This window comes from Lepidochelys olivacea (assembly GCF_965140295.1).
Source record: "Lepidochelys olivacea isolate rLepOli2 genome assembly, chromosome: 3".
Lineage (NCBI taxonomy): Eukaryota > Metazoa > Chordata > Testudines > Cheloniidae > Lepidochelys > Lepidochelys olivacea.
Window position 1 is genome coordinate 139186286 of NC_140413.1, and position 16100 is coordinate 139202385.

General features: G+C 41.0%; 1 protein-coding gene across 9 annotated transcripts in view; it reads right to left on the reverse strand.

Moving 5' to 3' along the window:
- RGS7 (regulator of G protein signaling 7) overlaps positions 1-16100 on the reverse strand; it is a 429679-nt gene that overhangs the window by 24113 nt on the left and 389466 nt on the right. For 8 of the 9 annotated variants that reach the window (XM_084622894.1, XM_084622893.1, XM_084622901.1 and 5 more), the window contains exons 10-14: positions 15202-15276; positions 10969-11067; positions 10184-10245; positions 8680-8790; positions 8036-8161 (exon numbers count right to left, since the gene is read on the reverse strand). In XM_084622894.1, the coding sequence (XP_084479020.1) occupies positions 8036-8161; positions 8680-8790; positions 10184-10245; positions 10969-11067; positions 15202-15276 (473 nt within the window). The remainder of the gene's footprint in view (positions 1-8035; positions 8162-8679; positions 8791-10183; positions 10246-10968; positions 11068-15201; positions 15277-16100) is intronic. The other variant, XM_084622895.1, reaches the window with a different exon arrangement.

Below are 16100 nucleotides of genomic sequence, written 5' to 3' on the forward strand. Positions count from 1 at the left end.
ACTGGAACATAGTGCAGTTGGCATGTAGGTAGCTTTATGGAGCTGGGTGGAACATTTGGAGGTTTTAGCAGCAAGCTCCTAACAAGCTCCACTGAGCACGTGCACTTTGTAACTCTGGTATGGGGACAGAAAAAAACCTCTCTCTGACACCTAGGCTCACCCCTTTTCCAAATACCAAGTCTTGCTCCAAAACAAGGAGGCGCTAAAGCTCTTCAAGGGAATGGTTGGAAAAAATGTTAACATTGGCCAAACTACCTATTAATCCTTAGCCTTATTCTCCCTTTCGCTGAAATATTCCAAAAATTCATTCTGAGGCAGAGAGCAAGCATGGAAAATTTTCAGTCTGAGAGATTAAAGTTTGACACCTTTATTAGCAACTGAAAACAGGAGTTAATAGAAAGTGTTAGGCAATCTTAACTGTAGGTTGCTACAAGCTCTGCCTGTTATACCTTTCAACAAAGGCCAGTAACTGTTCTCCATGGTCTGTTAACTGCAGAACTAGTGTCACACTGGCATTTCAGATAAATATATTTAAATACATAAAAACATTTTAAAATAATCTACAACAATGATTAATAATAAATAGCAACAAGAAAAACAAGGTGAGGTCAAAAGGGAAAAAAATCAATCAAAACCAATATGCCTATCTCCTGTATCATTCCCTCTTCCACCAATCAAATCATTTTATTGTGGAATAATTAAACTACAATATATGCATATATTCTTTCAGATAAAGTAAACAAAAGTATGACCATTCAGACATAAGGCTGATATAGTCTGTGTTTCACACCACTGAGCTGTATACAATTATTTGACTTATTTATTGAAAGGATTAATCTGAAGCATCTATCCCTGGTGCTAGACATTTTTACAGCAAGTACGGTGTGTGATTACAAAAATAAACCCCACACAAAATTCCAGTGCACACTGGCTTGCTGAAACTAGAATATTTGTCCAGCATGCTAACCCCATATCTGACCACTCTCTAACCCCCGCTCGCCCCCCCCCCACATATATACACACTACCAAGCACCCAGAACTCTTCTCTCCCTCGAGCTTTCCAGCATCTTAAGAAGTTAACAAATCCAAGGTCTATCTGATCAAGGAGAAGGGCACATTTCAGAAGATGCCCTGCCACTTTTCCTTCCTTTTTAACCCTTTGGGCTATTTTTAGCACAAGTACCTCTGTTGAGCACACAGCTGCTGCTGTATCACATAGGGAGAAAGATGGTCTGTCATCTAGGCAAGACTCAAAACCATTTAGGTCTTTATAGTTTGAAATCAATAACAACCTCCACCTGGAAACTAATAGGCAGACAACATATAAATACTCACTGTTCAGAGACCTCAGTGATACATAGACATGGCAAGGATCACATAAGGAGAGAGGCTGGGATTTTCAAGGGAGACTAAGGAAGTTAGGTGTCTAACTCTCATATTTCAATGGGAACTAAGTGCCTCAATCCCATGAGCTCCTTTGAATATCCCAGAGTGCCTGGGCAACCAACTGATCTAGGCAGTACTGGATCACACTAAAACTTACAGACAGCCCCCCAACCTGAAGCAAAACTCTCCAGCAACCACATACCACAACAACAAAAACTCTAACCAGGAACCTATCCTTGCAACAAAGCCCGATGCCAACTCTATCCACATATTTATTCAAGTGACACCATCATAGGACCTAATCACATTAGCCATGCCATCAAGGGCTCGTTCACCTGCACATATACCAATGTGATATACAGCATTATGTGCCAGCAATGTCTCTCTGCCATGTACATTGGCCAAACCGGACAGTCTCTATGCAAAAGAATAAATGGACACAAATCTGACATCAGGAATCATAACATTCAAAAACCGGTAGGAGAATGCTTCAACCTCTCTGGCTACTCAGTAAAAGATTTAAGGGTGGTAATTTTGCAACAGAAAAGCTTCAAAAACAGACTCCAACGAGAAACTGCTGAGCTTGAATTAATATGCAAACTAGATACCATTAACTTGGGTTTGACTAGAGACTGGGAGTGTCTGGGTCATTACACATTTTGAATCTATTTCCTTAGGTTAAGTATCCTCATACCTTCTTGTCAACTGTCTAAATGGGCCATTTTGATTATCACTACAAAAGCTTTTTTCTCCTGCTGATAATAGCTCATCTTAACTAATTAGCCTCTCACAGTTTGTATGGGAACTTCCAATTTATCTGTATGTATATATATATCTTTTTACTATATGTTCCATTTTATGCATCCAATGAAGTGGGCTGTAGCCCACAAAAGCTTATGCTGTAATAAATTTGTCAGTCTCTAAGGTGCCACAAGCATTCCTGTTCTTTTTGCGGATACAGACTAACATGGCTGCTACTCTGAAACCTTTAAAATATAAAAGGAGGACTTGTGGCACCTTAGAGACTAACCAATTTATTAGAGCATAAGCTTTCGTGAGCTACAGCTCACTTCCTCAGATGCATATCGTGGAAACTGCAGCAGGCTTTATATATACACAGAGAATATGAAACAATACCTATTCCCACCCCACTGTCCTGCTGGTAATAGCTTATCTAAAGTGATTTCCAGCACAAATCCAGGTTTTCTCACCCTCCACCCCCCCACACAAATTCACTCTCCTGCTGGTGATAGCCCATCCAAAGTGACAACTCTTTACACAATGTGCATGACAATCAAGCTGGGCTATTTCCTACATAAATCCAGGTTCTCACATCCCCCCCACCCCCATACACACACAAACTCACTCTCCTGCTGGTAATAGCTCATCCAAACTGACCACTCTTCAAGTTAAAATCCAAGTTAAACCAGAACATCTGGGGGGGGGGGTAGGAAAAAACAAGAGGAAACAGGCTACCTTGCATAATGACTTAGCCACTCCAAGTCTCTATTTAAGCCTAAATTAATAGTATCCAATTTGCAAATGAATTCCAATTCAGCAGTTTCTCGCTGGAGTCTGGATTTGAAGATTTTTTGTTTTAAGATAGCGACCTTCATGTCTGTGATCGCGTGACCAGAGAGATTGAAGTGTTCTCCGACTGGTTTATGAATGTTACAATTCTTGACATCTGATTTGTGTCCATTTATTCTTTTACGTAGAGACTGTATGCCAACATTTTTATGGCTGATTTAGAACAACGCTTCCTCAGCTCTCGTCCCCTAAAGCCCCTACTCTACTTGCGCTATATTGATGACATCTTCATCATCTGGACCCATGGAAAAGAAGCCCTTGAGGAATTCCACCATGATTTCAACAATTTCCATCCCACCACCAACCTCAGCCTGGTCCAGTCCACACAAGAGATCCACTTCCTGGACACTACAGTGCTAATAAACAATGGTCACATAAACACCACCCTATACCGGAAACCTACTGACCGCTATTCCTACCTGCATGCCTCCAGCTTTCACCCTGACCACACCACACGATCCATCGTCTACAGCCAAGCTCTGCGATACAACCGCATTTGCTCCAACCCCTCAGACAGAGACAAACACCTACAAGATCTCTGTCAAGCTTTCTTACAACTACAATACCCACCTGCAGAAGTAAAGAAACAGATTGATAGAGCCAGAAGAGTTCCCAGAAGTTACCTACTACAGGACAGGCCTAACAAAGAAAATAACAGAACGCCACTAGCCGTCACCTTCAGCCCCCAACTAAAACCCCTCCAACGCATTATTAAGGATCTACAACCTATCCTAAAGGATGACCCAACACTCTCACAAATCTTGGGAGACAGGCCAGTCCTTGCCTACAGACAGCCCCGCAACCTGAAGCAAATACTCACCAACAACCACATACCACACAACAGAACCACTAACCCAGGAACTTATCCTTGCAACAAAGCCCGTTGCCAACTGTGCCCACATATCTATTCAGGGGACACCATCACAGGGCCTAATAACATCAGCCACACTATCAGAGGCTCGTTCACCTGCACATCCACCAATGTGATATATGCCATCATGTGCCAGCAATGCCCCTCTGCCATGTACATTGGTCAAACTGGACAGTCTCTACGTAAAAGAATAAATGGACACAAATCAGATGTCAAGAATTGTAACATTCATAAACCAGTCGGAGAACACTTCAATCTCTCTGGTCACGCGATCACAGACATGAAGGTCGCTATCTTAAAACAAAAAAACTTCAAATCCAGACTCCAGCGAGAAACTGCTGAATTGGAATTCATTTGCAAATTGGATACTATTAATTTAGGCTTAAATAGAGACTTGGAGTGGCTAAGTCATTATGCAAGGTAGCCTGTTTCCTCTTGTTTTTTCCTACCCCCCCCCCCAGATGTTCTGGTTTAACTTGGATTTTAACTTGAAGAGTGGTCAGTTTGGATGAGCTATTACCAGCAGGAGAGTGAGTTTGTGTGTGTATGGGGGTGGGGGGGATGTGAGAACCTGGATTTATGCAGGAAATAGCCCAGCTTGATTGTCATGCACATTGTGTAAAGAGTTGTCACTTTGGATGGGCTATCACCAGCAGGAGAGTGAATTTGTGTGGGGGGGTGGAGGGTGAGAAAACCTGGATTTGTGCTGGAAATCACTTTAGATAAGCTATTACCAGCAGGACAGTGGGGTGGGAATAGGTATTGTTTCATATTCTCTGTGTATATATAAAGCCTGCTGCAGTTTCCACGATATGCATCTGAGGAAGTGAGCTGTAGCTCACGAAAGCTTATGCTCTAATAAATTGGTTAGTCTCTAAGGTGCCACAAGTCCTCCTTTTCTTTTTGCGAATACAGACTAACACGGCTGCTACTCTGAAACCTTTAAAATATAGTTCTTTGCTTCCTAACAGGAGCTAGGAACTTTGCAAAAATGATACTCTCATCTCTTGTGTTACTGTAATATTTGGCCTCCTAGTGAACCAAGCATAAAGCAGTGCTTCCAAAGGGACTTGCTCTCAGTGGATGATTACTAAGCAGGGTGTAATAGTATCCGCTTGATGCATGGAGGAGCAGTTCTGTGAGCCTTCTGAGTTAAATGTTCCACTCAGAATCCCATGTCCTGTACTGAAGCTACAGTACTAACACCCCTGAGCAGCCTTTTTCCAAGAAATATTAGCTGAATGAAGAGCAAGAGGGGACCAACCAGTAGTTACATTGACTAGGGATGTCTCTCATCCAGCTGAACTGCCTCTTTACCCAAGAAGTACAGTATTATAATTTATCAATTTATGGTGCTGACATGGCTTCCCCACCCCATTACTGTAGTAGCTGAGTACCTCACAGTCTTTAATTATTTATCTTCACACCCCCATGAGGTAGGGACATAATATTGCTCCCATTTTACAAATAGGGAACCAAAGCACAGAGACACTAATTAACTTGCCTGAGTCACACAGTACGTGTCTAAGCAGGAAACTGAACCTACCTTTGTTGAACCTACATCCCAGGCTAGCATCCTAGCCACTGAACTATCCTTCCTCTCAGTTTCAGTCCCCTGCTTCAAATTTCTTCACATTGGGTTGCACTCCTTCAGAAAGAATCTAGTGTGGACCATTTTCACTCCCAGTACCAATCCTGATTCCACACTTCTCAACTCAAGAGCATGAAAACAGTCATATTGAGAGTATTAATGATATAACCATGAAAATAAACACGGTTTCATGTAATTGGTGTGGCTCCTTGATTACAGTCTCTTTTTATATCACCTCCATTTCTTCCATTGACATGGGCACAGGGCTTTACATTGATTAGGAGTGAATGTTTCCTTACTGCCTGAAGCCTGATGCTGTATTTTCTACAGGACATTTCACAGCTTGCTACTATAGTCCCATCTGTTTGCTATTCCTCTAGTTTTGATGACACTTGTTTTAAATTCAATCATGGTCAAATCTGCAATGGGATGAGACCTAATAAACATGAATGTGAAGTTATGTTAGTCATGTTCCTAAGCTGAGGAGCTGTTGATGGAAGCAAATCCCCTTTGCACAGTATTAGAAAGATGCTGTCAAATCCCCCAAACTACAAATTCTATTGCTATGTGGTTAATAGCTGTGTAAGCAGATAGGTGCTCTTAAATTTAAAGAAATCAAAACTGAGTTGTGATGGCATTTGGAAAGATGCTGACACTTTTAGGTGTGCCATTGTGCATCAACAGGTACTTTTTGCCTCATTGTGCATGGAATTACTATGTCAGAAATAGATGTTATTTATATCACTGCAATCGGTGGCATTTTGAGTCTCATACATATGAGACTTTAAAATGAGTGCTCTCTAACATATCACAGGCATAGCTTTTTATTTGGCACCCATCACCGCTCAGATATTATGCTTTATTACGCCAATATAGGAACCTAGATAGATAGATATAATGGTAGATGGCACATTGAGAAATTAGCTCCAAACAAAATCCTCTAGGGTATTTTGCTGGATCAGTCACTTGCAGTTTGCCTGTGACTGTAAATAGGATTAGAGGAAAGAGCCTGGGATTATGTGGTAACAGTCTGGTTGGCAGCAAGACAAAATAGTTATAGAAAAGTGTAGAAAACATAGCATATGCTAGGTCGAACAGGTTCATGTTTGAACAGCTGCCTTACTGGGACATTTTTTAAATAAATAAAAAAAACCCCTTCCCATTCCTTTGTACCAGGCTGATAAAAGGTTTGCCCTTTAATTATCGCTTAGCTTTTTTAATTCAGAAATTGCCACCTACAAGTAACATGTTATTTAGCAAACACCCATTGACCCAGATCTTATTCCCTTTGAAATCAATGCAAAACAACAGCTGAGAAAAGGATAGGGTCCAGAATATTTCATGTATATATCTGATCCAAAATTGTTCCATAACTTGTCTAGATAAGGGTTTTCCTGTATTAACACATTAAATCCAAATTTAATGTTGCAGATCGCCAAACTGTGAATATGTTAAATACAGTATGGTAAAACAATGCCCAATAGCATGGCATAATCTGCTCCCAGTTACTCTGGTGTAAATTTGGAATAACTTCAGTGCTATATACTCTCATCTCTAGAAACTGAGGGTGCTTGGCATCTTTCAAAATAGGGCTTTTACACTAGACCAGGCTCTCTCTCCATAATGCTTAGGTGTCTGGTGAATCCCATTTTTAAGGGAGTCACAGCTGGGCAATGAAAAGTGATGTGTGGGTGAAAGCACAAGAACTTAGTATGGGGATGGGGTTTTGATGTACATACCTTTGAGAAACAAAATTCACTTTTTTTGGTCATAGAAAAGCAAAAATTAATATTCATTGTTAAGTTCTTCTCACATGCATATGGTTTTAATACAGCTTCATTGGAACAGCAACAACCAAAAATGGCTTTTGCCAGTGGTTTGGCTATAATTCTATACTGTGAAATAGGCCTTTTCTGTTCATTGCTTAAAGAGATCTTGTTTTATACTAGAAAATTTTAGATTTGACAAGTTGTCCTACACATACACAGCACCTTTATTATGTCATTTTTGAAGAGAAGTTTCTTGGGGATTTACAAGCTTTTAAAAAACTTGCATGACAGGAGCAAGTCACATCAGTCATACCATGTTTAACCTTACACTAAGAGTTAAGAGCATTTTATTGTTCTTTTTAACCACTGTGGGGGAGATTTTCAAAAGCAGCTAAGACATTTAGGAGCAAACATCCATGGGATTTTTGCTCCTAAATCCCTTAGTTGCATTTGAAAATTTCCCACTGTAAGTTTACTGTCCTTATAATGCTGTATATATTAAAAGATACCAAATGCCCTGTGGTTGGTCAGTGTTTCTGAGACATGTAATATGATGATTTGAAAAAGGATCTCTCTAGAAACTGGGCATGGCCAAAATAGTGTGTTTAGGGATACAGACTATTTATATCTTTGTTGGTGTTGGCCTGAGCACCATGAACACCCAAAGCCATCGGAAAATGAGGGCCTGTGATACCTCGTAGGTTTGGACCCTTAAGGAGCAGAAATGGGACTATATCTATAAGGGAGAAAATAAATATAAAAGAATGGCAACAGACACACAAAACATTTCTTAGCTGTTGTTAAAAGATAACAACTCTTCCGCTTCACCTTAAATTTTCAGAGCTGAACTCTGACTCCAGGAACTTGAGAAACTGCTCTCTCCCCACTGTGTCCTTCAATGCTTCATCCATGCCAAAGCCCCATCGCTTTACCCTCTGTTGCCCTGGCTCTTTGCTGGGGGCAAGAAAAAAAGTAGTCACAGACTGAGCTAGCACGTGGTAGTGTTGTATATGCAAGTAATGATGGGAACTCCTAAAGTTCAGCTACAGGTTTCTCACCCTCCAAGTCACTTGTGCTTGTATGGTGTTGTTATACAGAGATTTAATGGTCGGTGCCAAGCACACTGTCAGTGCTTAATCAATGTAGCATAGGAGTGCGCGTGTATGTGTATACACACATACACACACACACATATGGGGCTCCCCTTTTCATCCCCCTTCCCAGTGGAACCCTGTATATTGGCCATTGTGGACCCTGCAGTTTTTCATGCAGGTATATGAATCCATTCAAAATAACAGGAAACTGTACAGCTGAAAAGACCAAGAGCAAATTGGTATGCATGGTAATCTCATTTCCTATCTGCCTCAGTACTGTGCTGCAGAATGTATGGTGGAAATCTGCACATTTCAAACAAAGACAGAAATTATTGCTACATACATTATTAATCGGAAAAGAAGGAAGAAATAACATACCAGACCTCTAGTTCCCAGAATGTAGTGTCATCTGATAGCCAAGGGTTAGAGGGGTCAGGTGGCACAAGAAATGGATCATATTCCACATACTGCTCTGTGTAAGCTAACAGACTAAAAAAAAACCATCAAACATTGTCATGTTAACGAGCTTTATGATCAGAAACCTGTTTTTCAAAAGTAAACTCTGGTGGTGGTGGGATACTGCTTTCTATTTTATCAAGGGCTGAAATAAAATAAACGGCAAGCTTTATTAATACTTCTAAACATTTCTGCATGGAATTTCACTGAAGAATTCCAAATGGATTAATTAATAAAGTCTAACATGCACCCCATGAATCAGGTTTCAGCCTCATTTTATAGATGAGGCAACTGAAGTGCAAAGAGATTGAAATAAGGCAACAGAGAGAAGCTGAAATAAAAAACTAATTAAGTAGATCTGACTCTGAGTCGAGGAGGGCTGAACTGGAAGGGAAGCTCACTGGGAGGCTTAATTGAGGCAAAGTGGCAACATTATTGTACAACAGATCTGGGGATAGGTCCCTGAGCTGCATAGGTGCTGTCGCTCAGCCTACGGCCTGATTCACCAACTCAGCAGTGCAATGGCTCATTCGGGTGGCCAGACTACAGGGGGTTGGAAAAATTACAAAAAAACAGGGCAAACTCTGGTTTCTCTAAAACAGGCACCAGTTCTGAAAATAAGGATATTTCTGGCTTTCTGGGAGATATAGTTGCCCTATTTGTTTATAAAAACTGGGTTGTTCAGTCATATTAATTCAGGGTGGGGTAAGAACATGCAGGATAAGAGTCAGTTAATGATGGTGGTGGTGCCGGGGGGAGAGAATGAAACAGGGGTCATTTTTTTAAAAATTTCTCGGGAATGAACTTAGTACAATGTCCTGGTGCAAAACTGTCTTTCAGGCCCACAAAAAATCATCAACACCAGCGGTGGTACCCGATGACTTCAACAGGAGTTTGTGAGACGGCCACCAATTTGGCCAATACCAGGGGCTGAACTAGGGGCTTCCGGAGCTGAAAATAAGAGATGCTCTAAATGAAGCTAAAGAGCCAGGCTCTATACTGTAGAGCTGTAACAGACACAGCCTCTGTACATAGGGTACAGATAAACATATGCAACATACAATAACCAGTAGGTTACATCTACATTAGGAATTTTGTAGCCTTTTCTCCACACTGGTCCTGAAAAACAGATTTTCCTAGGGTAGGCAATGTCAGGGAGCTTAGTGTACAAAGCAGTTACATGATCAGGCCACAGCTTTCTTCTAAATTCAGCGCTTTTTTTCTGTTTCACTGAACTGAGAGAAATGGCATTAAATCATACCATATTAGCGAATCAGAAAATAGACATGCCTTCATTGCTCACATAAAGTAAACTGTCTTCAGTCAAGTTGAATAAACATCCCAACTCCCTTGTCTCCTCCTCACAGATATTTTCTAGATACTTCTTAGACCATTTCAAAAATAGAAAATGTGACAATATACGTACCTCTCTGCAACTTTTGACATTTTTAACCGATGTCTGTCTAACTGTATTTGCCAATATGTTATCTGAAAAAGTGAAGGCAAAAAGTGGCATGAGTAATGTCTTGCTTGGTTTTATTTTTAGAACTTTTTATTAGGACTACAATGTAGATTTAATTTTTTCTAAGTCACAGAGAAGTGTATCTGAGCTATAATGACATATTATCATAATATTTTTAAAGTAGATGGAACTCTATAAATACAAGACATTATACATAGCTAAAAATGGACAAGTATAACATTTTTTCCTAAAGGTTCATCAATATAAATCTAATTAGTATATTAATTTTTACAGAGAAACCCATTAATTGTTCCCACTCACCTTTTACCACTTCTATTGCTCTGGGAAAGATTAATGAAACTTTAATGGCAATATGTGAGTAAATCTACATACACTGAGATACAACTATGCTCTCAAACCTTATAGTGGAGTGTTGGAAGAGAGAATGAGTGACCTGGTTACTGAAGAAAGGCTAATGCATTTAATTTAAAAAAGAACACACTAACTGGGTTATTGGTAAAGCCTTACACTGTTAATAAAGACTAAAAAAAATTTAGTGCTACTCCCATTACCATTAATGAAAGTTATATGCATAAATCTCCATGTACTGAGATGAGAAGAAATATACTCTCAAACTTTGTTTCCTCTAACCATTTAATTGATCTAATTTAAATGTTAAAGAAATATACTTGACAGTTATGGTACATTTTTATTCTAATTTTAGAAGTTTATTATAATTGTTTTCAAACCTCTTGGTGTAATTCGTCTTCTGTAGGTGGCTTAGTTTCTGGTACTGGTGTGTGGGTAGGACTATGACTTCGAATGTCATTTTGTAATCCATAGACAGACTATGAAAAAGTATGGAAAGAAAGACATTTGTTTTTAAAGAGTGCTTATCTTATACAAACATCATCATATATATTTTTGTATTATGTATTCAAGAAGTTAGCTACCCCTGTGTTTTCACAAGCCTTACATCACTGTTCAACAGTCCTGTAAATATGCCATGCATTGAAACACAATGTTGCAAAATGAAATAAAGAATTCTGAGGAAAGGCCCTATTACATGATAACATAGGATTTTATGTCTAACTCTCTCTCTATATATTTGCATGTAGCACGTATTAGGGATGACACAGTAGGGCAGCTATTATAGTGGGTGGAGGTGGTTGGCACGGAAGAGAAGGAACAGGAAATTGAGAGGTACACGGCCATGATGAATTATTATTTGTACAGTTCCCAAATGTGTGCCAGGTGCTTGATAAATGACTAATGCCTGGGACCTTTCACTAATGCAATCAAATTGTGCTGATGACATCTCCAAATCCAGTCTTCCTTCAGATTCAGGACTTTACCATGTAACAACACTATACTCTAATTACAAAGTGATACTTTAGATCAGGGATCGGCAACCTCTGGCACGTGGCCCATCAGGGAAATCTGCTGACGGGCTGGGACGGTTTGTTTACCTGCAGCATCCGCAGGTTCAGCCAATCGCAGCTCCCACTGGCCGTGGTTGGCCATTCCAGGCCAATGGGGGCTGCGGGAAGCGGCATGGGCTGAGGGATGTGCTGGCTGCCGCTTACCACAGCCCCATTGGCCTGGAATGGCCAATCGCGGCCAGTGGGAGCTGCGATTGGCTGAACCTGCGGATGCTTCAGGTAAACAAACCGTCCCGGCCCGTCAGCAGATTTCCCTGATGGGCCGCGTGCCAAAGGTTGCCGATCCCTGCTTTAGATTAAAAATGGGATCAATGTACAGAACTGGGATCCAGCTCTGGATCTGAAATACCTTATAATTTAGGGCTGTTTGGACCTGGGGTATTGGTCCAACCTGTTATATAGACTTGGGCAATTTGTAAAACTGGTTTGGTTTATCAAATCTATTTCCTCCAAAGTTCCAGGGATTTTATCTGGGGACATCTTTATTCTAAATTAGAGTTTCTCTTTACCTTCAAGGATGTGCAGGGATCCATTTTTCAGAGTAGCAGCCGTGTTAGTCTGTATCCGCAAAAAGAACAGAAGTCCTTGTGGCACCTTAGAGACTAACAAATTTATTAGAGCATAAGCTTTCGTGGGCTACAGCCCACTTCATCGGATGCATAGAATGGAACATATAGTAAGAAGAGGTATATATACATACAGATAAGTTGGAAGTTGCCATACAAACTGTGAGAGGCTAATTAGATAAGATGATAATAGCTCATCTTAACTAATTAGCCTCTCACAGTTTGCATGGCAACTTCCAACTTATCTGTATGTATATATATATCTCTTCTTACTATATGTTCCATTCTGTGCATCTGATGAAGTGAGCTGTAGCCCACGAAAGCTTATGCTCTAATAAATTTGTTAGTCTCTAAGGTGCCACAAGTACTCCTGTTTTTTTTTCAGGGATCCATTGCTACTACTATTTTTCTTGCATGTTTGTACTTACTGAAAGTGAAAGTTCTGTGGGCATTTTTACTTATATTTTTCCCTTTAACTACTATAGAAAATTTGTGACAGGGATACTAAGTATTTACCATGCAATATTCAATATACTGAACAACATACTGACAATATGTTCTGCACTGCAAAATATGGGTCTCCTATTCTTTTGGTCCCTGTCTATGCCTCTGAGGGATTCCTTGGGGCCATAGAATTTACATTTGCAAACAACATATTTTGTTTAGGGCAGTTAAAATTGGAAAGTTCCTGTAAGACTTTATTATGCATGAAACACAGAAGTTGAAGGTGCTAAGTACCCTTAAATAGCCTTGTAAGAAAAAGTGTAAAGAAAAATGACAGGTTTCAGAGGAGCAGCCATGTTAGTCTGTATCCGCAAAAAGAAAAGGAGTACTTGTGGTACCTTAGAGACTAACACATTTATTTGAGCATAAGCTTTCGTGAGCTACAGCTCACTTCATCGGATGCATTCAGTGGACAATACAGTTGGGAGATTTATATACATAGAGAACATGAAACAATGGGTGTTACCATACACACTGTAATGAGAGTGATCAGGTAAGGTGAGCTATTACCAGCAGGAGAGTGTGGCTGGTGTGATGAGGCCCTATGATGGTGTCCCCTGAATAGATATGTGGACACAGTTGGCAATGGGCTTTGTTGAAAGAACAGGTTCCTGGGTTAGTGGTTCTGTTGTGTGGTGTGTGGTTGCTGGTGAGTATTTGCTTCATGTTGGGGGGCTGTCTGTAAGAAAGGACTTGCCTGTCTCCCAAGATCTGTGAGAGTGATGGGTCGTCCTTCAGGATAGGTTGTAGATCTTTGATGATGCATTGGAGAGGTTTTAGTTGGGGGCTGAAGGTGATGGCTAGTGGCATTCTGTTATTTTCTTTGCTGGGCCTGTCCTGTAGTAGGTGACTTCTGGGTACTCTTCTGGCTCTGTCAATCTGTTTCTTCACTTCAGCAGGTGGGTATTGTAGTTGTAAGAATGCTTGATAGAGATCTTGTAGGTGTTTGTCTCTGTCTGAGGGGTTGGAGCAAATGCGGTTGTATCGAAGAGCTTGGCTGTAGACAATGGATCGTGTGGTGTGGTCTGGATGAAAGCTGGAGGCATGTAGGTAGGCATAGCAGTCGGTAGGTTTCTGGTATATGGTGGTGTTTATGTGACCATCACTTATTAGCACCATAGTGTCCAGGAAGTGGATCTTTTGTGTGGACTGGTCCAGGCTGAGGTTGATGGTAGGATGGAAATTGTTGAAATCATGGTGGAATTCCTCAAGGGCTTCTTTTCCATGGGTCTAGATGATGAAGATGTCATCAATGTAGCACAAGTAGAGTAGGGGCATTAGGGGACGAGAGCTGAGGAAGAGTTGTTCTAAGTCAGCCATAAAAATGTTGGCATACTGTGGGGCCATGCGGGTACCCATAGCAGTGCCGCTGATTTGAAGGTATATATTGTCCCTAAATGTGAAATCGTTATGGGTGAGGACAAAGTCACAAAGTTCAGCCACCAGGTTTGCCGTGATATTATCGGGGATACTGTTCCTGATGGCTCGTAGTCCATCTTTGTGTGGAATGTTGGTGTAGAGGGTTTCTACATCCATAGTGGTTAGGATGGTGTTATCAGGAAGATCACCGATGGATTGTAGTTTCCTCAGGAAGTCTGTGGTGTCTCAAAGATAGCTGGGAGTGCTGGTAGCATAGGGCCTGAGGAGGGAGTCTACATAGCCAGCCAATTCTGCTGTCAGGGTGCTAATGCCTGAGAGGAAGGATTTGTGCGTCCAGGATTTCCAGGTTTATGGATTTTGGGTAGCAGATAGAATATCCCTGGTCAGGGTTCAAAAACCAGTCAGAGAACACTTCAATCTCTTTTGTCACTTGATTACAGACTTAAAAGTGACAATTCTTCAACAAAAAAACTTCAAACAGACTCCAAGGAGAGACTGCTGAATTGGAATTAATTTGCGAACTGGATACAATTAACTTAGGCTTGAATAAAGACTGGGTGTGGATGGGTCATTACACAAAGTAAAACTATTTCCCCATGTTTATTTTCCCCCTACTTTTCCTCACATATTCTTGTCAACTGCTGGAAATGGCCCATCTTGATTATCACTACAAAAGGCTCCCCCGCATCCCCGCTCTCCTGCTGATAATAGCTCACCTTACCTGATCACTCTCCTTACAGTGTGTATGGTAACACCCATTGTTTCATGTTCTCTATGTATTTAAATCTCCCCACTGTATTTTCCACTGAATGCATCCGATGAAGTGAGCTGTAGCTCACGAAAGCTTATGCTCAAATAAATTTGTTAGTCTCTAAGGTGCCACATGTACTCCTTTCCTAAAGAAAAAGCAGATCTGTTTTAATTTTTAGTAAATGGCTTACTAATTAGTAGTTTCAAGTCACAACAGGCTATGGAATTTTTGATGTATTTTTTCAATGCAAAGAAAGGAAAAAAAGGATTTACATATTTCAGTCATATTAAATAAACAACTCTGGAAATATATCACTTTCTATCCAAACACTGTACTTACCTTTCTGGTTTTGTGAGGATTTTTCATTCTTGAAGACTTTTTAATATCCACTTCAGTAGTGTTTACACATCCAGGCTAAAATTAAAAATAACATAAGAATGGAATCTGACATTGAACTCCATATTTATTGTATTTAGTTACCGCACAGTGAAGCCTGTACTACGGGTTAGAATAAGCAGAGACATGGTTAAAACTGTGAAGTATGGATAAATCTATCCTGAGGATGACAACCTATATTCAAAAATGTAAGATGCCTGAGTGTAGACTCCTCTGGAAAAATATGAGATAACACTGCACACAGGACCATGAATATTAGCTGTTTGTACCCTGCATCTATGTAGCAATATGGATGCCACTATAATGCAAAAGCAATGCCTTCAGGAAATAATATGTTGAAACCTGCACTGAGATCCACCTCCAGCAGACAATCTGCTGTCTTAATTTATTACTGTAAAAGATCACTAGGGTTTCCAGAACAATGTTGTTTGGTCTATTTTGAATAGGGTTGCCGACTTTCTGATTGCAGAAAACCAAATACCCTTGCCCCACCCCTGCTCTGCCCCTTCCCCAAGGCCCTGCCCTTTCCCCACCCCTTCTCCAAGGACCTGCCCCCCGACTCCATCCTGCCTCCCTATGTCACTTGTTCTCCCCCACCCTCATTCACTTGCTCAGTTTCACCAGGCAGGGGGTTGGGGTGCGGGAGGGGGTGAGGGCTCTGGCTGGGTGTGCAGGCTCAGGGGTAGGGCTGGGGATGAGGGGTTTTGGGTGCAGGAGGGGGATCCAGGCTGGGGGGGGTGAGGCCAAGGAGTTTGGCATGTGGAAGGAGATTCTGGACTGAGGCAGGGGGTTGGGGTGTGGCAGGGGGAATGGGCTGTGTGCTGGGGGTTCAGGCTCTGGGG